This window comes from Solanum dulcamara, chromosome 7 (genome assembly GCF_947179165.1).
Source record: "Solanum dulcamara chromosome 7, daSolDulc1.2, whole genome shotgun sequence".
In the NCBI taxonomy this organism is placed as follows: domain Eukaryota; kingdom Viridiplantae; phylum Streptophyta; class Magnoliopsida; order Solanales; family Solanaceae; genus Solanum; species Solanum dulcamara.
The window spans coordinates 22,026,435-22,049,227 of record NC_077243.1 but is presented as its reverse complement, the minus strand read 5'-3'; the positions used below and the strand labels follow the sequence as shown (position 1 = coordinate 22,049,227).

Below are 22,793 nucleotides of genomic sequence, written 5' to 3'. Positions count from 1 at the left end.
AGAAGAAAAGGTATTCATTAAGGGTAGAGTTGTCATTTCTACTTTTTTACTGCAGATGCCCTCGAAAATTACACCTGACGTGCCTGAATTGTGTCCCAATCACGCGTTACGTCAAGTTGGTTTCACTTGTTTTTTTGTTTAAGAAATGGATAGTTAAAATGTCTACTTGTGCACTATAAAAGTTGGAGATCATACTTAAAATTTGATCCCAAATTTAGGGGTCAATTTATGTATTATGCCTTATAAAAATTACAATAAACCACTATATGTTATTTTTCTAGCAAATTCCTCTCTTCTCTCCCTCTCTCCCTTGTAAAAAAATTACAATAAACCATTATATGTTTTGACCTCTAATAGGTTGTTATGTTTTCTAGAATCATAACCCTATATTTGATCATTTTATTCCGTTGTTATTGTCTCTTCCCTTTTTCCTTTTTTCTTATTTGGAGAAAATGAAATCCATCTTTCTCTTAAGAATACAAGACTAGTGTACAAAGTTAGATTGCAAGGAATTTTGGAAAATGCTTCTAACTTGAAGCAATCTAATTTTTCGAAGTCCAAAGAAGAAAAAACTGGATAACATATAATTCTTTGGCATTCACTATGTATGTGGACGTACAATTTTCTTGTGTTATGTCAAGGCCCAGTTCTGCGAGACAAAAAAGTGAGAATATATACAGCATCATATGCAGAACATTTATGTACATAACAAATTTAACTTTTTCATATATTTTTTTTAAAATCTAAAATTATCTAACTCCTGCATCCTTGATGAGTTCAGGCTGAGTAATGCACATCAAATTTACTGCCCGCCAAAACTGGGTATATTTTACAATTCTCTGTCATCTAGCCATTGTGTTGATACTACTGGATATGAACACAGCATATGTTACAATACTCTGTTGCGAGTATCAATCATTGCAACTTTCTCCTGCAAACAAAAAAACCAAACTGATGCCTTTACTGTATTTCTTGTACAATAGCCAAACAAAAGAAAGAGGAAGCAGAGAAACCCCTAGCTCGTTGTTGTTCCTCAGCCAGAAGAAACAAACAACGAGCAGGCAGAAGATTCTCATTTAAGTGTCTAGGCATGCCAATACAATTACATAAGCAAGGAAGAAAAAAGATACTCGAGAGTAACATTTGATCTATCTTTGAGGTGTTGGCATGTGAAATTGATATAGAAATAACACCTCATTTTCAATTAGCATCAACCTGGAAAATAAAACAGCATTTTGGGCCACCACACAGTAAAACTTGTGTCAATCACTCCACGACCTCAGTAAGAAACACTACCTCATCTGGTGGTGCGACATTTTCCACAGGAAACCAGTGCATAAGAACTCCCAAGTGCATGATAGCAGGTATCAACTTGAACAAGACAGGAGTTGTGACCTGAACAAAAATTTCTCATTCTTAAACATCAAGTAAGAAACATATAGCATAGAAAGTATTTCCTCAAGCAATTTGAAGATTTAGAAGCTTACAAGACTTAGGGCGGTTGTCCCGAGAAGAAGAAGGTACATCTTGCCCTGTATATGTAACAGAAAATTCAAAAGAGTAATAAAAAGGCATTTGAGTGGGACAAATAATGTACTTGGTGGGTTGGCTCCCTTTTTTTTTTGTTACTGCACACTGTAATTATGGTTGCTGCACACGCTTTGTGCAGCTAAATATATAGACACGCACGCACACACACACAATATGTAACATTCTCAAAATAAAAATGATTGTACTAGGTGAAAGTAAGAATACAGCACAAATAATCGGTTAAACCTAATCAAGGAGCCTGCAGATAATTCAAAAGACTTTTTTCTTAAAGAAAAACAAGCAGTATCTTCTTTTGAAAAGAACACATGGTGTTGGGGTCAGCTCACGCGCGCCTCGACAAATTTCACGAGGTACATGCTGCTTCCCATAACACAGATACTGGATAACTCTGCTCTATTCACCAAAGCTTGGACATATGGGAAGGAATCACCTAGCGTTTTAGCAGAAGAGGCAGAGTTCCTTTAGGGGCCTTCTTTCTTTTTTAACAAGTAGGAGTTCTTCTAAATTTTCTTAAAAGCTAATCTTTAACGGAAAAAGTGTTTATGGTGCCATTACGTGACGCCAGAGACACTAATTACATCTAGGCAGCCTGGAAAATATTGCAAAGGAAAACAATGAATAAGTGCCCCTGTTGTTTAAAATAACAGGTTAAGCAAGAAACTGAACTGTATAGCTAGTGTTCCAAAACACGACTGAATTATTAAAAACCATAAATTCAACTAGGGTGACTTTAAATTGCATTATACATACATGCAAAACACAGTATCATGTAGAGTTTTGATTGAAAACAAAATTAGAGAACCACTAGGTAACTTTTAACCTTGAAACAATGTATAAATTCAAATTGTGTCATGCATATACTTTGAAACAACAGAAATAGTGGCACTCACAATCTATCTCCACAAAAGCAAGTGCAATTCCTTTATTTCATGAACTTAAGACATTAAATGGAAGAGCTTCAGGAGATCAGTGTCACGCTTTGAACACAAAAACCTTTTGCCTCCTAAAAGGTATTATGAAGGGGAAGTGTCCAAAACGATAAGAAACATCACAGGTGAAATAAGACAGGTAGGATGAGATCACCTGAACAATATGCAGGTTCGAGGCACGACTCAAGAGCACAAATGCGAATTCCCCAATTTGTGCAAGCAAAAGTCCAACCTGTAAAGTCATTCAAACTCTTAAAAAATTAAGGCAATATATTTTGTCTAACAAGTGTTTAGATGGGTGACTTACAATAAGTGATGTCCTAATGTTATATCCAAAAACCTTTGTAATCACGGTGGCTACAGTAGTCTTAAAAACTATAACCAGGATAACGGAAGCAAGCAAGATATCCACATGTGTCCAAAGGAACTGTACATGTATCAGCATTCCAATACTAGCGAGAAAGAGAGCTGCAAAGAGATTACGGATTGGTTCCACCTACAAGTAATATTAAGTTAACAATCGCAAAGCATATTAGGGAAAATCAAAGTAAATGTAGTCACCCCCCCCTAACATAGTTAAACTTAACACTGATGGGAGTGTCATAGGCAACCCAGGAAAGATAGGAGCAGGAGGCATAGTAAGGGATCATAAGGGTAATTTGATATATGCTTTTGCCTCTCCTTTGGGAGTTGGAACAAATAATCAAGCGGAAGTGCAGGCAACCAGTTTTGGCATTAATTGGTGCATTCAACAAGGTTATAATAGAGTAATATTGGAAGTAGATTCGGAACTTGTGATCAAGTGGCTGAATCTGGACATCAAACCACCCTGGAACATTCAAAACTACGTTAATGAACTCCAACAACTGGTCCAACTGCTAGAATACTTCCAATGCAAACATGTTTTTCGGGAAGCAAATTTTCCAGCTGATACATTATCTAAGTACAGCCATACACTTGATAATACACAACACTTCTACAACCTTCAACAACTTCCACAAGAAACCAAGGGCTACATAAAGCTAGACAAGATAGGAATGGCAAGCTTCAGGAGAAGAAGATTAAAAAGGATAAAACAGCCTTCTTGAACATGTTTATCTCTAATTTTCCCAACTTGGCTACGATTGGTGTTGCTGCAACTTTCCTTGGACCTACTTGGTACGACATGTCTAAAAAGAGCAAAGATGAAAAGAATTTCCCCAACCCATGCGAGATAGAAGGTTCGTATACTTGTTCTTGAATAGGACTAGTGTAGGCTACTTTCTTGTATTCTCATGGAAGGGGAGAGTCTCCCTCATTTATGCTTTCTTAGTTGATTTGTACCGAGAGGAGTCCTCTCACAGGTTTAATGCTTTCTAGTTATAGTTAGTCTCTTTTTGTATCGGGGATGAGTTAGCCGATCTTAAGAGGTTAGCCGACTTATGAACCACCATAGGATCGGAGGTAAGGTTTATGTCCCCCTCCTTGTATTTTATTTTGATTATTTATGGTAAGGCTTGGGGGTGCTGCTCAACCCCTGACTGTGCACGAGAGGTGGGAGCCTCGTGTAGGGTCTGTTCCCAAAAAAAAAAAAAAAAAAAAAAAAAGTAAATGTAGTCTGATGTTTCCAAGTACTAATACATTACAATTTGTCATTGTTGTACAGCAATCATGGTAATTAGAATGCTATTTCTGATATTTGATTTTTCCATATATCCGATAATGAAAATAAATACAGCTACTGATGAATAGTAAATTTTCTAAGCAGGTAATGAGGGCTTTACCTGTTCAAGACATTTTAACGGAAAAATAAGACGGAAGAAGGATAGAACAATTAAAGAAAAATGGAAATATATTCTTCAGAGCTTAGAAAAAATATGAATAGAAAATGACAGATCAGACATCATTCTGTACAAAGGTGTTGAAAGAAGCCAGGAACATTCAGAGAAAATGAGAATAATCATAGAAACATTAGCATAAATAAGATTGGTGAGTTGACATAGAAAATGAACTTTGAAGTAAGGATGCGTCATAGATTTGTTCATGGTCAACATTCCAATTTATGTTTAATAAAAGCATGAGCGAAGAAACATCCTATCATAAATCAATACCTGATCCAAGGTATGTTTTGCAAAGTCAGTTGTGGATATCATAACTCCGGCTACAAATGAGCCCAGCTCAAGACTAAGCCCCAGCTTATCACTGCACTGAAGAATCAAATGAAACATCCTCAGTATTCTCTGGCACTGCTTGCTATGTAGTCACTACTTCAGAGAGCTTTTACAAGAATGTTTCAGGAAAATATATATATATCCTACAATTTGCAACTGAAGAATAGCCATCCCATTTTCTAGTAAGGAAAAATTAGAACAGTGTTCAAACTAACCCAAGCAGATAATAAGCAGAACGCCACCACTGCAAGCTGATACAATTCATTGGTCTGAAAATGACAAGGAATTCAGAAAGTAAACAACTTGAAAACGAAAGACGGCATAAAGCATGAAGCTCGGAAATGTACAAATACATGCAGTAGAGCTGATATAAATTGTTTATTGTTAGCACCATATGGTGGCATCAACTGACAAAAGCTGGAGATTCGAACAATTATGACTGGTCTGATACTGCAAAATAACCTAAGAAAAGCATTGTGATTCCAACATTTCATTCAATTCCGAAGATCGAAATCTAAAGGAATCACAATTCAGGTTTAATGACATTCTGCTGGAAGCTCATTTTTTTCATTCTTAGATTGGACAAATCACCATTCCATTATTCAGTTAAATTAGGTGGAATCTGACATTGGTTGGTAAATCAAGATCAGAGCGGTTGTGGTCCCACTATGATCAACATTTCATTCAATTTAGACGACTGTAATGGTTGATTCCAAGGGAATCATGATTCAGCTTTAATGTCATTCTGCCCAGAGCCCATTTTCTTCATCATCTTAGATTGGACGAATGATCATTCCATTATTCAGTTAATTAGGTGGATTCTGACATCAGTTGGTGAATCAAGATCAGAACGGCTGTGGTGCACTCTGACATTTATAAAAGAAAATACAACCAAAGGGCTGTCATTTAAAGGAACAGCTTAAGAATAATATGAACTGCTAAGATCAGCAGACCTGATGGTCGCAAGCTTAATCTGGCCTTCTGTACATGATCATTGGCTGATGATTATCAAGTTGGTAATGTTAACATATTTGAAGATCATAAGTGAGTTATTCTGCTGAAACTCTTAACAATGCACTTTTTCCCAAATACACATTCTTTTTTCATCTACCCAACAGATCCATTGTACATCTTCAAACATTATAAGTAATAGAAAATTTTACAACCTTGTATTACACTATTACTTTTGTCTTCACAAGGACTGGGATAAGTTATCTTAGATGTATGAGTACGACTGCTCCCTTTATCACAAAAAAAATAAATTGACCAGCAGTCGTTTTGGTTAGTCCCAAATATTTGGCCTATTTGCTTGACTTTAAGTCTACCATTCTGCAGTAACTGCAACTAATATAGATCTGTACACATCTTTCCATCTTGAATATTGTAGCTTTCATACTTCAAATTATTTTTAAAACCTCTCCAAAATAGAATAATCTATTTGATATTTCTTCTCTTAATCTCACCACTAATCAAAATTGATCAAGTTTTTCACATACTTGGAAACAAGTTTTTACTCAACTCAATTGTAATAAACCACTCAAGTTCTCTCCATTGCTCCCCATGCTAGTTAAAGAAACCACCTATTATTGGATGGAGAGAAGGATAATTCTAGGGGGTGGCAACTGGGCGGATTGGGTCAACTTTGGGGGGCGGGGGGGGGGGGGGGGGGGGGGGCAAAACGAGTCATGACTCAACCTGCCCAGAATCAATTTGGGTTTAAGATGGTTTGCCGGTTATTACCCAACCCGCCCAATTAAACTCCTCAAAGTGAAGCAACCTTGTGCGCAACAACTAGCTTGAAATATGAATAGCCATTGTATGTAAATGTAAATCAATGTGAAACAAAACCAAGAAAATATAAACAAACAAGGATATTAATTTCGTTTAACTAAAGAAGAAATCGGATTAAGGGATAAATATTGAAGAACTCTTAGGCTGATATTGCAGAAAAAATAATAAAAGAAAATAACTCTGAAAATATACTGATTTTTTTTTTCTAAGTGCCCTTTTGGCCATGGATATTTTTCACTCTTTTCTGGAAAATTGTTTGAACATAGAGAATTGTTACAATTTTCTGGAAAGTTGAATTCCAATATTTTCTGGAATTCAAAAACTCCAAAAAGTTATCTTCACTCCAAATCACTCACAAAAATTCAAAAACAAATTCAATTAGTATTCATGTCCGAACACAACTCCAATTTTCAAATATTTCAAAATACTACTTTTTTCCAAATTTCACAATTATGGACAAATGCCGACTAAATCTCTCTTCTGAGAACACCTGGCTTGGAAGAAAACCTCTTGTAGTTAAAGTTTTGCATTTTCTCCACTTCATTATTCAAACATAAAAATATAAACCCAGCTTTTAAGAAAACCACTTCTAATCAAAAGTTTGCATTGTTTCCATTTGTTTATTCAAACACGAAAAATACAAAAGTCAGACAACAGTTTAAAAAAAAGGTTTAGAGAAAGGGATCAATTAATTGGTGTGCGGTGTATGCCGGTGTGAGAGGTACACGTATGACACATGCACATTTAGCTACTCTCGCGGATTGAGAAACTGACCCGTTAATGACCCAAACCGACTGCCTAAGCTATGGGTAAGTCTGGGCTACAACTCAACTTGACCCGACATGAAAATATCACTGACCCAACCAGCTAAAGTTTGGACAGGTTTCACATTTGTGGATCAAATTTGACACCTCTAGATAATTCCATCGGAGCAAAGAATAAATAAAAAAATATGATCATGAGAAGTACTCACTTGAGAAGATAACCGAATCATTAACTTCAGAAAACGGGGAACGAATGACCAAGTTAAAATTGATGCAACACTGAGATACATGGATAAGATCAGCAGCCTGGACAGAGCAAACAGAATATTTAGTCTTGCTCTAAGCCTCAAATTGCTGCCAAGTCAAACAAAAAACAACATAGAAAGAGGCACGTCCATAAGCTTACACTTTTCCCATAGAGATAATTCCATGCAAAAGCCCACTGTTACCTCCAAGAACAGGAAGCAAAGCGAATAATAAACCAACAGCGCAGTCCTGAGGATAAATGAAAAAGAAAAAGGACCAACCTTCTAGTAATATGTATATGACAAAGGACATGGCCATTAAAAATGTGGTAACAGGGACACAGGTTTTACCTGAAAAATCAGTGTTCCGATCGTCACTTGACCATGAAGAGCATTGTTGCTGTTTTTCTCAACCAGAAATTTCACCACCTGTTTATTTAAGATGGTCAAAGTACATCACTAGTGAGACTTACTTTATATTAAAGACAAGGAAAAACTGGCAAGAATCATGGTTTTATATTATACCACTGCCGTTGATGACATTGATAGGAAGCAACCAACAAACACACCTTCTGACAAGTTTGCACCACATAACTGCAGCACATTACAGAATGAATAACTAAGCAACAGTTATTAGAGAAGCATACTTCAATTCCACAGCCATACCATTGCAGTTGTGCCACACAGAAACATAAGGATAACAATTTGAAGCAACCCTCCAAGAACAGCAACAGGACCAACAACTTTTAGCTGCATGATAATATGTTAGGAGGCTGCCCCAAGTAAGGAAAGATATAAACTGAAATACCGAATGACTTTTTCAAGAATTAGTTCTAACAGTTGTATGAAAAAAGCACCACAAAGAATGATATAAAGCACCTTTGTCAAGGAAAACTCCAGACCTAAAGCAAATAGAAGGAAGACAACTCCAAACTGAGCAACGGTCTCGACCTGTAATACAATCAACATTGAAAGAGTTCAAAACAGGATAAACCCACACACCTACATCATAACTAAATGAGTTTCAGTCAATAATATGTTAGTAACTTCACAGACTTGTATTAATGGAAGTCTAGTTATTCAAAAACAAAAAGGACATAACAATGAAAGAATACACGCCCGCAATTCCATGCAAAATATATTAGTCTGTTAAAGTCAAAAGCAATGCAGCAGACATGTAGTTCAGACCAAACTCATATGCTCACCTCTCAGAGATATGAATGACAGATACCAACCCGATCAACCAGGCAACATTTTATCCCATATAAACCAGGTAGAAATTTCAATCTTGTATGCATAAGATATACTAACAGAAAGAACGTTACTTGCACCACATACCAAAGCATGCAACAATTCCAATCTGGACAACCCTTTGCACATCTATCTATACGAGTGCCCACAAACTCCAAAATCAAAAAGAATATCGGACAAACTTTCCATTTTTTGCATCTCAGGTTCTGCTATTTTGCAGCACATGGAAGAACGCCTTTTTATCAGGAGAAACTATTCATAATCAACAGAATAAACATGATTCAATGTGTTCAGTAACCTCGTTACATTAGCTTATCACGGATTAATGCCATGTAAACCAGATGAAATACAAGGATAATTTCTCCAATTTGTAGCGATATTTTAAGGCAGCAAGCTGAATTACTCGATACTAAGGTTGGCAAAAACTAAAAGTCAAATCCAAAGTTTAAGAAACCTAAATATGCACCAGCATTGCTAGACACCCTAACTTGTAAATATTTGGATAAAATATGTGATTCTTAGCCTCCAAAAAAGTAACATATAACGTCAAGCACTCTATCAGAAAACTCTTCCACCAAAATAATTTTCCAGAGCCAAACATGATTTTAAAAATTTTCATGTCTTCTCATTTGAGTTGGGTTCTTTTGTCACTTTCTTCTCATTTAGAAGGTCTGGGTGTCTGTGCAAGTCTGGAATTTGATGACTTGAAATGTTTGCTTAATAACAAGCAAAATTATGAAGCAATCAAAATCACTGAACAACAAGGAAACTAATACCATCACTTCCTGAAAGAGAAAGCAAGCAAGCTTGCTTGTAACAGCAGTTGGAGACAAATGAAGATGCATGTCTAAAATATAAACACTAAAAAGAGAAGTCTAGTATAGTAAAACTGATATAGAAATCTATGTTGTATATTTGAATGACGCCAACCATGGGATGCAGGAGTAGACAAATGAACATTACTCAGGAATAAACAGTGACCAACCATGAATGATCCAGTTACAGATAAGAGTATTTGTTTACTAATTGCAGTTAAGCACTCAAGCTGTCAGGGTTGCATACTAACTGGCAGCCAACAATGATATCACAGATGACAAGAAATGAGAAGTAGAGAACTGGCTTGAACATCAAACCACTAAGCATCGCATACCAAAAGCACAGACAAAAAGTTAGCATCTCTCTTCATGAAATAAAGAAACTGAATGAAACAGAACTCAAGATTGTTTTTCCATTTGACACTCATGCACTCTATCCTTTTTCCATTAACGTTAGCATATGGACAAGAATACCAAATTACAAGATTACATTGTCGCTTAATCTATGGATATTAACAACAAACAGGCAGACATGATTGTTCTTCATAAGCAATGTGTTGGCTTGCAGGATTACATACCTGTACCATTTCACTGATGAATTTCATACCTCCTGGTCCAATTAATGAGCCAGCAAGAAGATAACCGACGATAACCTATCATGATTAGAACACGTTCAATACTTGTGTTTAATTGAAATTTAGATTTATAAGCACAGATGATCGTAATCAACCAAGAAAGATTTCACAAGCTTCTAAAAGGACAAACCGGTTGTCCTAAACAAGAAAAGATGATTCCACCAATGGCAGCAGAGACTATAACCACCACCAAGTCTGAGATAAGTCTGCAGACACACATTGTGGCACAAACTACATGTCACTAGCTGAGGAAACTAAAGGAAAGATGAAAATCCCTAAATATCTATGTTTATTCAGCAGTATTGCCATGATAAAAAAGGATTAACATTGACCTCACATCAACTTGAAGCACCGGATATTTTGATTTCTTATTTGACATGACAAACACATTGTCCTGTCATAAAGCAAAACAGTATACAAAGAGCTAGTTAGGCACACGTTACAGATTTGACCAATGTTTTCTATAACAATTCAAAGATAGATTTTTTACCTTTTTGTCAATCAATGTAGTAACATCATCAGAACCTTCATTTTCAAGGGAGAAAACGTCTTGTAATTTGAACGATCTAGTATCACTGCAAAAGGCAAAATAAATGAATAACTTCAGCAAAGTTCATATAAAGCCAGGAGAGGCATGTGATCTATTTAGTTACAAACTTCTTGTTTACTTTGTCTGTTGTGTCTCATTCTTCTTGATCTTCTCACGTGTAATTTTGGCTACCGTCTCCAGGACTCCCTAATGGAAAAGAAAGGTAAACTTTTCATAAAAGAGCAAAGACTTTTCTATCAGCTGGAACTAAAAGTAAATTGTAAGAAGTGTCAGACTCTGACAAAGGCAAGTCACAAAGTTAGGCCTGTTGGCACTCTGATTAGAAGATGAAATTTAGAACATAGGAGACGTTGAAGTTAGAATAGATATGCATGTCTTCAACTTTGACACAAACAATTAGACAAAGTCAGCTAAGCTTAAGCATACTCTGATCCAAGAAAATATATATATATTGCTTCACCATCTAAAACAAGCAGTTGTTGTGTTGCCTAAGCTTCAGAAAATAATCTTCTACTGATATAATAACTAACATGATCGAAAAGTAAATTGATGACAAGTATGAATAGCTTAGCTTACAGTCTCATCAGCAACCGTACTGTTAAAGCTGCTTCCGTCAGAACCTAATCAGAGTGAGAAAAGAAGATGATAAATCCGACATTTTATCATGCAAACCACACAGACTGAATGCATTGTTACATTCCAGAGTAACCATATTGGTTAAACGCCAGAACTTGGAGCATATTAAAAATTCCAATTGGTTGCTCTATTCAGCTCATCTTTCTTTCTTTTTGTAGTAATAGAATTGATTTACGAAAGCTCATAACTTATTTAAACCTTTTTGAAGAGGTTGTCTATCAATCAAGCATAAGACATAAATGTCATCATCGAAAGGTGTATAATATATCATCATACATCATCAATCAATAAAACCTCCATCATACGGAAACCTTTAAGAAAACATTTAGATGTACCTTCTTCATCCATTTAAGTCATAGTAAACTCTAATAACCAAAAGTAAATTTTGCCACGAGCTCATGAAGAGACTGGCAATACACCATTAACTTGTATTCTATTCTCAATATTCCCACCGAAAATAAATCAACTCAACTTGTAATCAGCGAATACCAAAAAAAAAAAAAAAAAAAAAAAACTAATTCCGAAAAATGTCAAGACCTTACCTTCAGGCTGATCGTTTTCAGAAAACTCTTTCTCGAGAACACGATCGAACATTTTGGCAATAGTGCCATCGTTAGTGTGGGGAGCGGATGAATTTACTAAATTTCCGTAAAACCTTGCCCTAATCTCCTTCTCAGATCTGACCGCTAAGGTCATCCTCCCAGAATAAGCAACCGACAGGAAGAGGAATATCCATGCTCGAAGCTTCTCTCTTCTCACCACAACCCTCTCCATTTGCAGACTTGGAGGGAAATTATAGAGAGAATTTGCAGGAGATTGGAGAAGGAGAAGAAGAAGAAGAAGAAGAAAGGGAAAATGGAGACGCAAAAGGGTTTGTTTGAACTTTCCGTTTCTTGCATCCAAGGCAAAAATTGAAAAGAAGTTATTGTCTCGATTTGGACTGTTTAGTATTTTAAGGGCGGGATCCAAACCTGAAGAATTTAATAAAGTTTGACGTAATAGGGATCCGTTCGGTTTAAAAATTTGTGCTTGACAATTTATTTTGATGCCGTATTCATTTTTATTTCTCTTTTTCCTCATATTTGTTCTTCTTTATGTTAAGAACGACTCAGATCTCTCCAACAAAAATGATTTTTGGTGCACATCGGACAAAAGAATAGATTTCAATTAATGTGCAATTTGAACAAAATAAATTATTGTAAAATTAAATGTTGCATGTTTGAAATTTAAAATTATAAGTTACACCATACATAAACGGTTAAAAAGAATGGTTCAATCCAATGATGTCACACACAGCGGTGGAGTCATGATTTTAATTTGAGAGGTTCAAAATTTTTAAAAATAGATACATAAATTTGTCGAAGGAGATTCGGCATTTATTATATATACATAAAAAATTATTTTTACCACATATAAATTATATAATTTTTCGCCAAAAGAATTCATCCGAACCCCCTGAGCAATAGGTGGCTCCGCCCCTGATCACACGTATTAGTGGTCCATGTAATGGATTTAAATTAATAGTAATTAAAGATCGAATTCAGAATCGTAAATTTTTATCCATCTTAAATGTAATGATCAAGAGGTAAGTTTAAATCCTTAACCAAAAAGGTACAAAGTTTTTTAAAAAATTATTTTTCCCCTGGATAAAATAACACACTTTGTTATTGAATTTTCAAATTATATTTTTAATTTTTGAATACAAATATAAAATTCACGAAAAAAAATATTAATTTTTTGAAAATTTGATCGTATATCCTAAATCTGCCGAAGCATGCAATGTCAGTGTCACAACAATTATTTAACCAATGATGGAAAAAATTAGACCGCTTGGTTGATGAAGTAGGAGGGAGCGACAAGTGTCTAAAAATAAAAACTCTGATTTGCTTCGTTGCTTTTCACGACTTTCTCTTTTGTTTGGTAAACCATCCTATCAAATCCTAATTAGTTGTAGAAACGTGTTTTTTCTATTATTTTCTCTTCTTTTATTTGATAAAATATATAAGTGACAACAATAACTTATCACATTATTATAAATGTAAAAACATGTACTAATTGGTTCTTGCACATTTGGAATATACATTGAATAAAACAAAATTACCTAACTCTTTATTTCTTTCTTTTTTTAATTACCTAATTCTTAGTAAACATAAAATTGTATAGTGTAAATATTTTTCAGCATTATAGTCAAGTTTTTGAAGGGGAGTCTTGGAGTAATTGATAAAATTACTGTTATGTGATTAGAAGGTCACGGGTTCAAGCTTTGAAAATAGCCTCTGACAGAAATGCAAGGTAAAATTGCGTACAATAGACCTTTGTGGTCGGATTCTTCCCCAAATTCTAACCATAGCAAAAATTTTAATGCATCGGGCTGCTCCGTTACAGTCAAGCTTTTATTTATATGATTCACAATCTTTTAAACAGCTTGGTCATCTATTACTTTCATTAATCAAACTAAAGGAAATGATCCATATAATAAACCCCCATTAAAGTATAACAAAATTAACAAGATTTTCTCGAAAAGTATATAGTACATCTTTTTCTTTCATTTCACTTTTACCAAAACTAATTTGAATATTCTTGTTGTGCTTTATATCCTGTACATATACCCTTGAAAAAAGGATTGCCATGTAAACGTTTAAAGTATCAATAGTAGTTAGAGATGTCAAAATGGACTTGGCCCGTGAGGGTCGATCCAACCCAACCCTTAAATTAAGTGGAGTTGGGCTAAAAAATTTCTATCCATTTAGGAATGACGTTTTTTAGCTCAGCCTCACAGGCTCAATCCGCGAACCTCAGAGGTCAGCCCGTGGGTCGTGAATTTTTAAAATATTTATTATATATATTTTAAATAGTATTTTATTTTGTCAAATCTTCAGCAATTAGGCAATTGAAATTATTATAACTATAAATCTTTGACCTCTATTACTCTTGTGTTTATGCCTAATTTTTTGTTTCTCCTTTCTCGTTTAGTTTATGAAAAAATGATCATGTAATGTATGTTGTTCATATGAATCCTATGAATGTTCACTAGTGTATCTTGTCTATTCCATTGTTTTATAAGTATTTTATTAAAGTGTGTGCAACTCATGGACATGTGAATTTTTGACGTATTGATGTTGTGTTCATCAATGTTCGATAGTCTTTCTAAGAGGCCAATATTGTCCATTTTTTGATTGAAGGACCATTCGTCCCAACCCGTAACCTGCTTAGGTCTGGGTTAGGCTGTTATTTTATAGGTCCTTTAGTTAAAAGTGTTAGCCCGTCCTAACCCCATTTAACTCACTATCCCTTTAGAGTTGGATTGGGTTGGGTTGGATTGAGTCAGTCCATTTTGACGGCTCTAATAGTAGTCAATATATGGGTTCCTTCCATCTTACTTTATATTTCAACCAAAAAGAAAAACGAAGGTGAAGTTTAACTAACAGAGGTTGTTTGGAACAAAGATTAATAATGCATGGATTATTTTTTCTCAAATGTATGTTTCATTGTTTCTCACTTAATCTTGTGTTTGGATTAAAAATTTATAAAAAACTTATTTCCAATTATACCCTTGAATTATTGTGAGATTTTATATTTTATGTAATTGAGTCGAGATAGATAAATGTTGGATTAGATTATTTATTTTTTTGTGGTCTTCTAACTAGCTAGGAGAAGAACGATTTTGTTGTCATGTTTGTTATTTTTTCACTTGATTTATTTGGGGGGAAATAATTTTTCATCTTAATAAATTGATCAATCACAAAACATCAAATTTTAATTTAAAAAAAAATAGATCATCTACTTTTAAAATTGAAAAAATGGTAAATGGTTGTAAAATCGAATAAACCATTTATGTTTACACATAAAAGTTGCAAGTTGTAATTTTAATATATATTGAATTTTATAAATTGTTCAAAATATGAATAATTAGGAAACCACATATATATAAACAAATAATACATTCAATAAAAATCACAAACATCATGCGGTGATGCATTTGCTTTTTCAATTAGTAAATGTTAAACAACTCACATTTTAAATATTTTATTTGATTTATTTAGCAACAAATAACTTTCTCTAAATAATAAAATGTGTAAGTTAATTTATTTAAATAAATTTACTAATACAAATATAAAACATAGAATCAAGAAAAGGATTAAAAAAATTTGAGGGGTATTATTGTCTTTACATGGTTTAATCCCATGATATTAAGTAGGTAAATTAAGGAACGTGGACAATGTAGCTTCCACTCGATCAAGGAACATCACAATTCACAAGAGAGGACCGTCGTTGCCACACGTTCGTCACCGCTTTCTCTTTCTCTACTATTTAGGCATCACATTCCCAAATAATATACTCCACAGAGAAAAGTAGATCAATGGCGTCGACAACTAGCATAATTCAATCTGGGTTGTTCTCATGCGGCGGCGCATTAGCTACGTTCACGGCGAGTCCAAGGCGTGTGGTGGTGGTTCGTGCCGAAGCTATAAATCCAGATATTAAGAAGGATGAACCAAAAGTAGTCGACTCTGTTCTCGTCACTGAACTCTCTAAGCCTCTTACTGCTTATTGCAGGTTCCTTTTCTCTTTTATACATTTTCAAAATTGCTCAATTTATTATATTATTATATTTTTTTGGATAATTCCAGGTAGTTGGGAATATGCATATACCTGCAATATTTAATTTACTCACTTCTTTATCCCAATTTCCCCCCTTTTGTCTTAACGCGCAAATAATATTAAATTAATATTTTTAATCATTTCATATTGAAATACCTCTCCATCACCCCATGATTTTAATATCATGTAATCGTAAAAAGAAAAAAAAATTATTCTTCATATTTTTTATTATATTATTCAAAATTTAAAGATATTAGATTTTTAATATCTCCCCCCTCCCTTCTACTAACTCTAATAAAACTGTATATGAGTGAAAATAATTATATAATTAACAATAAAGCTTTTACGTTTAATATTTTTTTTCTTATTATATTATTTACAATATAAAAATTTTTAATTGTCAACAAATAATTTAAATTATTATTCTTCTTTTCTCTCATTTCTTCTGTTTAAAATTTATAAATAATAATATGTGCATTATCTAATTACATCTTTATCTATCAAAATTAGTTCATCCCCCCTCCCCCAACCCCCGACCTCCCGTTTACATTTTCTATTATATTTTAATTACTTTAATGTTTTCTAATTTAACTTTGAATTAAATTATTTTTTTGTCTTCAAAGGATAAGCATTTGAATTTTTTAAATATAATGTATTTATCTTATAAACTAAATATATTTGAATCAAGATAAATATTTAACAATAATAAAATAATAATAATAATAATAATAAATTTTGAACAGCTATTATTGTACTACTACTACTCATATCAGTTAAATATTTAGATACCATTTTCTATTATATTTTTCTCTTTTAATATAATGGACTTATCTATACTTACAGAAAAATAAATTTTATTTATTAAATAAAAATATGAGATAAATAATTTTCAAACACATATAACATAAGAAAGATAAAATAATTGAACACAATAATATTTTAGTTGAAAAATAAAATATTATTAACCGCATTACAAACTACTTCCTTTATTATTATTATTATTATATAAATATATGTTTATCTTTTATTAAACATTTAAATTAAATATATTAAATTATATTGATTGAATAAAGTAAATAGTTAAGGAAGTATTTTTAATGTCAAAGCTTAAGGTTACTAATTTTTTTCAAACTAAGTTGGTTAAAAAAATTGTATTGTCTTTTGTTGTTTAGAACATAATACCCAAACAATTGAACCTACCAAGGTCCAAGTTATCTCTTTCTGTTTGCTGCTTTTCTTTTTATTTTTAGATGCATTTGTGAATATTTTAATCAATCTCTATAGGTTAGAGAAGGAATAGGGATGACTTCCAAAAACTTTGATAAAAGAGAACCAACCACATAATCGAAAAGGAGCCAATAATATTATTTTTGAATATCATAAACTCATTAGGTAAAAGACTTTAAAAAAAACACCTTAAATAGTTCAATAGATGATAAATAAAAAAAATATATTACCCATCAAAAAAAATGTTATTGAGTTACTAGTCTTCGTCCACAATTTCTCACGACATCGGATTACTAAACATATCATTACAAAAATAAAAATAAAAAACAAAAAACATAAAAATAGTATGAACACTTATTTTAACAAAATAGTATAAGAATAATAATAAAAATAGTATTTAAAAAGTTAAATGCTTGACTAAAATTCTCAATAAAAAATTATTTTATTCTTCATTTATGACTTTATGTAATCAAATGTATTTATTGTTATCAAAAATCTAAACGAACAAAATTAGAATAAGATATATGACTTACTTGATTTTAAGTCTAGATATAATAGGAAAACAATATTAGCCTATAATATGACAATCATTCATTTGCATATGAAAATAAAAATATTAAAACAAAAAAATGAGAAATGAAGTAAATAAATTCATCAGTATAACTAATTACCATTTTTATGTAAAAAGAGAAGAAGCTTAATATTAGATATAATTGTAGGAGAATATATAAGAAGACGTTAAGGATGTAGAATGTTGGAGAAAGGATGGATCACCTGTCGATCTGTGATCCCCTTTCAGTCATGTCTGATGGATAAAAGCCCGAAAGCCATCCCGCACCAATCCGGCCTCGACCCGCAAATATTTAAGTTTAAATTCAAATATCACATCTATCTGTTAAGAAAATATCAGTTTATTACTCTTACTTATTTTTAATTTTGTTAAATACACTCCAAGTATTTTTTTATAGTTAACAATAACCGAATAAAAACACGACTTTCCCACGTTTTCTCCCCCTTTTTCTTGTTTCTTCTTCTTTTCTCTTTTTCTTTTTTTTTTCTCGTTTCTTCTTCTTTTCTCTATTATTTCTACTACTATTAGTATTACTATTACTATTACTAGTGTTAGTGTTAGTGTTAGTGTTAGTGTTAGTGTTAGTGTTAGTGTTAGTGTTAGTATTTTGATATTTTTTATCTTTCAATTTGATATTTAAATAAAATGTATTTAAATTTAATTTATAATATCTGAAAATTATAAGTTTGTGAAACAGTAAAAGTTCACTTAGAATTTTTCTATCTATGAGTTTCTATTTTTAATCTAATAAAACAATCTTTCTTTTTAAAATCTAGTGTATTTTCAAATTCAAATAATTTTAATTTTTCAATTCAAAACTTCTATTACATTATTTACTAATTTTTTCTAAGTGATTTTTTCATAACTTGCCACCTGACTTAATCACATTACAAACTACTCTCCTTTATAATATATATATATATATATATATATAGATGTGCGAAAATGGGGACAAGCCACATATATAGTAGTATGAGTCAATCACAGTGTTTTTAAGTATTTCTTTTCCAAAATCTTTATTTTATTTGAAAATTCTTTCTGTACCTGTGAACTTGCGACTCTTGTACGTTCATAGCAAAAAGAAATTTGTTCATTTTTAGTAGAGATAGAACATTGTTAGGTTTAAGTTGAAAAAAAGGTACTTCCTACGTTTAAAAAAAATGACCTAGTTTCATTTGATACTGAATTTAAAAAAATAAAAAAGATTTTTTAATTTTGAGGTCCTAAATTAAAGTTATGTCAAATGTATCAAAATGTCATTTAATTTTGTGGTTTTAAACATGCCACATAGAAATGTAAGTGAGTAGTAGTAATATATAAAGTCCAATCAATAGTCAATCCTATTATTATTCATGTGTCTTAGTCTCGGTGGACAGAAACATAGAGTTACTCGGTATTTATTGTTGGTGGGAGGTGACAAATATCTAATGAAATTAGTTGAGATTGGCGAAAGCTGACCAATCACCACCACGGTCGTTAAAAAGAAGAAGAAGAAAGTTAATCCTTTACTGGTAGTGAAATTGGATCTGATTTTTTAAAGTAATTTCACATTCCAAAAAAGTGTGTATAGAAGGCCACTTCTCTTTAAGTCCTTCAAGAATAGTGGTGTTGAAGGATTGTTTTTGGTTATACATGTTATTGAAAATAATTCAGTATTATATCCTTAATAATTATGTTGTAATTCTCATAGGAGTATTATTTATGTGTTAGGACCATCCATCTGTTATCTACATCGAACAGAGCCATAGATCTCTCCCTACTTATTATTGTGTGGAATTCCTTGTTGATTCTACAACTCTTGAAATAGAATAACATTTCGAACTGAATTTAGTTGGTATAAGTGGGAGATTTTTGTGTGCAGGTGTTGGAGGTCTGGGACTTTTCCTCTATGTGATGGAAGCCATGTGAAGCACAATAAGGCAACTGGAGATAACGTCGGACCCCTGCTATTGAAGAAACAGTAAGCCAGTAAATGGTTGTGGTAACGTGTTAGAGCCCGTTTGGATGGGCTTAAAAAAAATAGCTTTTATGTATGAAGTGCTTTTAGAACTTTGAAGTGCTGAAAGTTATTTTATAAATAAGCAGTTGGTGTTTGGATAAAAATGCTTAAATGAGAAAAATGATATGAATTTTAGGGTTAAAAGAATAAAAAGGATAGTTTGGAAATTTAGTTAAAATATAAGGGATATAAAAGTAATTTTCATGGTCAAAGAAAATGACTTTAAGCCAAGAAAATGACTTTAAGCACTTAGAAAAAAAAAGTTAGGAATCCTAACTTTTCATTTTTGACAGACTTTAAGAACTTTATGACTTAAAGTTAGCAATAGACAAACACGTCCAAAAGCTAAAAAAAGACTTTAAATTGGTTTTGACCAACTTAAAGTCAATCTAAACGGGCTCTTAGTCTCTAGATTATGCAAAACTATTTCCCTAGTATCTTTTTGCTCTATCTACCATTTGTTGAATGAGATATTCTTCTTTCTTTCTAGTATAAGACCTATTAAAACTGAAACTACTTGCAAATATTTATCCTTTTCCAGCACTAGTCTTCTCATGCTACAAAACTTATCAAATCCTGTGGAACGTTGAGTGGAGTATAATTTTCATATACATCAGTTAATTTGAGACTCATGAGTTAACAAGTCATATCATTCCACATAGTAACACTCTTTAACAGAATTGTACCAAGACTTTTTACCCCAAATTAGATCCAATTCAAATTTTATAATATTTATATACTTTGATAATATCAAAGAGTAACTGAATAGTTTTTTTTATTGAAACATTGTCTGTTATATAAATACTCTAACGGTATCTAGGAAAAATTGAGTAGTGTTCTCTACTTCCCTTTTATACCATCAGAGTATATATATATTCCAATGGTATCAAGCAATAAACGTGAATTAGCCATTAAAACAGAGGGTATGAAAGTAAGGGAGTGACTACCTGAAAATAATTTCCTTTTTGGGATATAAGTGTTATTTTCCCATATTTTTATATGTTATCTAGGGGTGTCAAAATGAGCTCAAGTATAAGTAATCCACTCAATCTGTCCAAAATTTTATGAATTGGACTCAAGATAATTAGAATTTGGTCAATCTCAACTCATTCAAGTTTTAACCATTTTAAAGAATCTTCAATTGAACCCCATTTAATATCCAATTTCAACTCGTTTTAAAATTCTTTATTTGCATTGGTGTAATGTATGTTTCTACTTCCCATATTGAAGATATGAGTTGATATTTATTTATATCTTCTAAGATTTATCTATTTATTTGTAACTTATTTTTATTTATTTTTTTGAGTTGAAATTCAAATTGTGGTTATAAAAGGTAAATAATAATATGTTAAAATTATTGAGATTAAGCGAGTCCAATTAGGCGGGTCATGACCCAACCCGATTTTTATCCCATTTGAGTCCAAGATAAATTTGGACGGATGATGACCCAACCTAATCTGTATTACAACCCATTTTAATATCTCTCATTTCAACTCAATCCGCCTATTTGACACCCGTAGTGTTACCCATTCTGTTTGATACTTGATGTGGCCAATCATATTTGGATTTAGAGCCCGTTTGGATGGGCTTAAAAAGTAACTTTTATGTATGAAGTACTTTTAGAACTTTGAAGTAGTGAAAGTTATTTTTATAAATAAGCAGTTGAGTGTTTGGATAAAAGTGCTTAAATGAGGAAAATGATGTGAATTTTAGGGTTAAAAGAATAAAAAGGGTAGTTTGAGAATTTAGTTAAAATATAAGGGATATAAAAGTAATTTTCATGGTTAAAGAAAATGACTTTAAGCACTTAAAAAAAAGAATTTAGGAATCCTAACTTTTCATTTTTAACTGACTTTAAGAACTTTATGGCTTAAAGTTAGCATTAGGCAAACACGTCCAAAAGCTAAAAAGGGACTTTAAATTGGTCATCCAAACGGGCTCTTAATGAGAGACTCCACCATTGTTCATACCAAGTCCCTCAAATGAGACTTAGTCAAGAGGCAAATAATGATTAAAGTTGGTTATCATTGCTTAAGGGAGCTTCAATTAAGGAACTGCAAATTGCTTTTCGAAAAGAAAAAAAGCAAGATGCTCATTTGGGATTTTTTTAGGTTACTACTGCTTATGTGATTTGTATATTTGGCTTTGGACCAGACAGTAGTAAGTGAAGGATATATATAGTTGGAACTTAGAAGTATACTTCTCCAGAGGAACACTGACAAATGTATATGCACTGGGTGTTTATTTTATTAATTTTAAAAAATTACAAACAAAAGTGAAAACATATATATATATCACTTGAATATGGTTAAGCGATGAAATATAGGGAGAACTGGTTTTACAGGCACTTACATTTTGTTTATTTATTTTAGATTTATTACCTTTTTACAGAAAGCTTCATTTGAAAAAATTATTTTCTTCCATTTATTTTGTAAGCGGGTAACATATCTTTATTCTACTTTCCATTAGCATATTAGAAGATTGATAGGTAAGTAAACAATTTGATTAGTGGTTCAAAATCCGGTAATCATCGACTAAATTCATATTAATTACTTTGATCGAAAAAAAAAAGTTCTCTTAAAAGAAGAGTTTGAGATTTTCATAACATACTAAAAAGCACATGGAGGACAGGTTTAGGCTAAATTTAGAGACCGGTAACAGGCTTATACAGTGATACTCACTCCGTTTTTTTTTAGTTGTCATAGTTTTCTTTACGAGAGTCAAACGATATAAATTTTGATTAACATTTTAAGATTTATTTTTTCATCATATTGAGATGAAAAAAATTGCAATATATAGTACTTTTTATATAATTTTTTTAACATTAAAAATTTTATTTTAAAATATCAAATTAATGTAATCTAATTTAGCTTTTAAAATTAATCAAATTGATACAAGAAATTAATTAGTATATACTCCCTCCATTCCATATTAAGTGAATTTTTGAGGGATTTTTCATTATTCAAAATAATTGAATTGTTCACAGTTCAAGATAGATGTTTGAATTTTTTTTCATATTTGCCTTTATTTTTGGCTATGAAAAATGGAAGGATTATTATTTAGATAATAGAAGGTTC

At 32.3% G+C, this 22,793-nt stretch overlaps 2 protein-coding genes across 2 annotated transcripts; one reads left to right on the top strand and one right to left on the bottom strand.

Annotated features, from left to right (window-relative positions):
• Nucleotides 1–577: 577 nt before the first annotated feature.
• Nucleotides 578–12,297, bottom strand: LOC129895373 (K(+) efflux antiporter 5). Its single transcript, XM_055971082.1, has 21 exons — nucleotides 11,860–12,297; nucleotides 11,258–11,301; nucleotides 10,800–10,867; nucleotides 10,622–10,706; nucleotides 10,464–10,525; nucleotides 10,262–10,337; nucleotides 10,075–10,149; nucleotides 8,310–8,381; nucleotides 8,097–8,180; nucleotides 7,956–8,024; nucleotides 7,782–7,859; nucleotides 7,592–7,680; nucleotides 7,395–7,491; nucleotides 4,846–4,899; nucleotides 4,571–4,666; nucleotides 2,788–2,976; nucleotides 2,635–2,712; nucleotides 1,488–1,532; nucleotides 1,297–1,395; nucleotides 892–931; nucleotides 578–860 (listed from the first exon to the last, which is right to left on the bottom strand). Coding segments are annotated over exons 1-21 (1,734 nt in total). The 5' UTR covers nucleotides 12,092–12,297; the 3' UTR covers nucleotides 578–858.
• A 3,279-nt stretch (nucleotides 12,298–15,576) lies between these two features.
• LOC129896808 (CDGSH iron-sulfur domain-containing protein NEET) lies at nucleotides 15,577–19,820 on the top strand. Its single transcript, XM_055972783.1, has 2 exons — nucleotides 15,577–15,874; nucleotides 19,579–19,820. The coding sequence occupies exons 1-2, from the start codon at nucleotides 15,678–15,680 to the stop codon at nucleotides 19,679–19,681; spliced, it is 300 nt and encodes a 99-aa protein (XP_055828758.1). The 5' UTR covers nucleotides 15,577–15,677; the 3' UTR covers nucleotides 19,682–19,820.
• The last annotated feature ends 2,973 nt before the right edge of the window (nucleotides 19,821–22,793 follow it).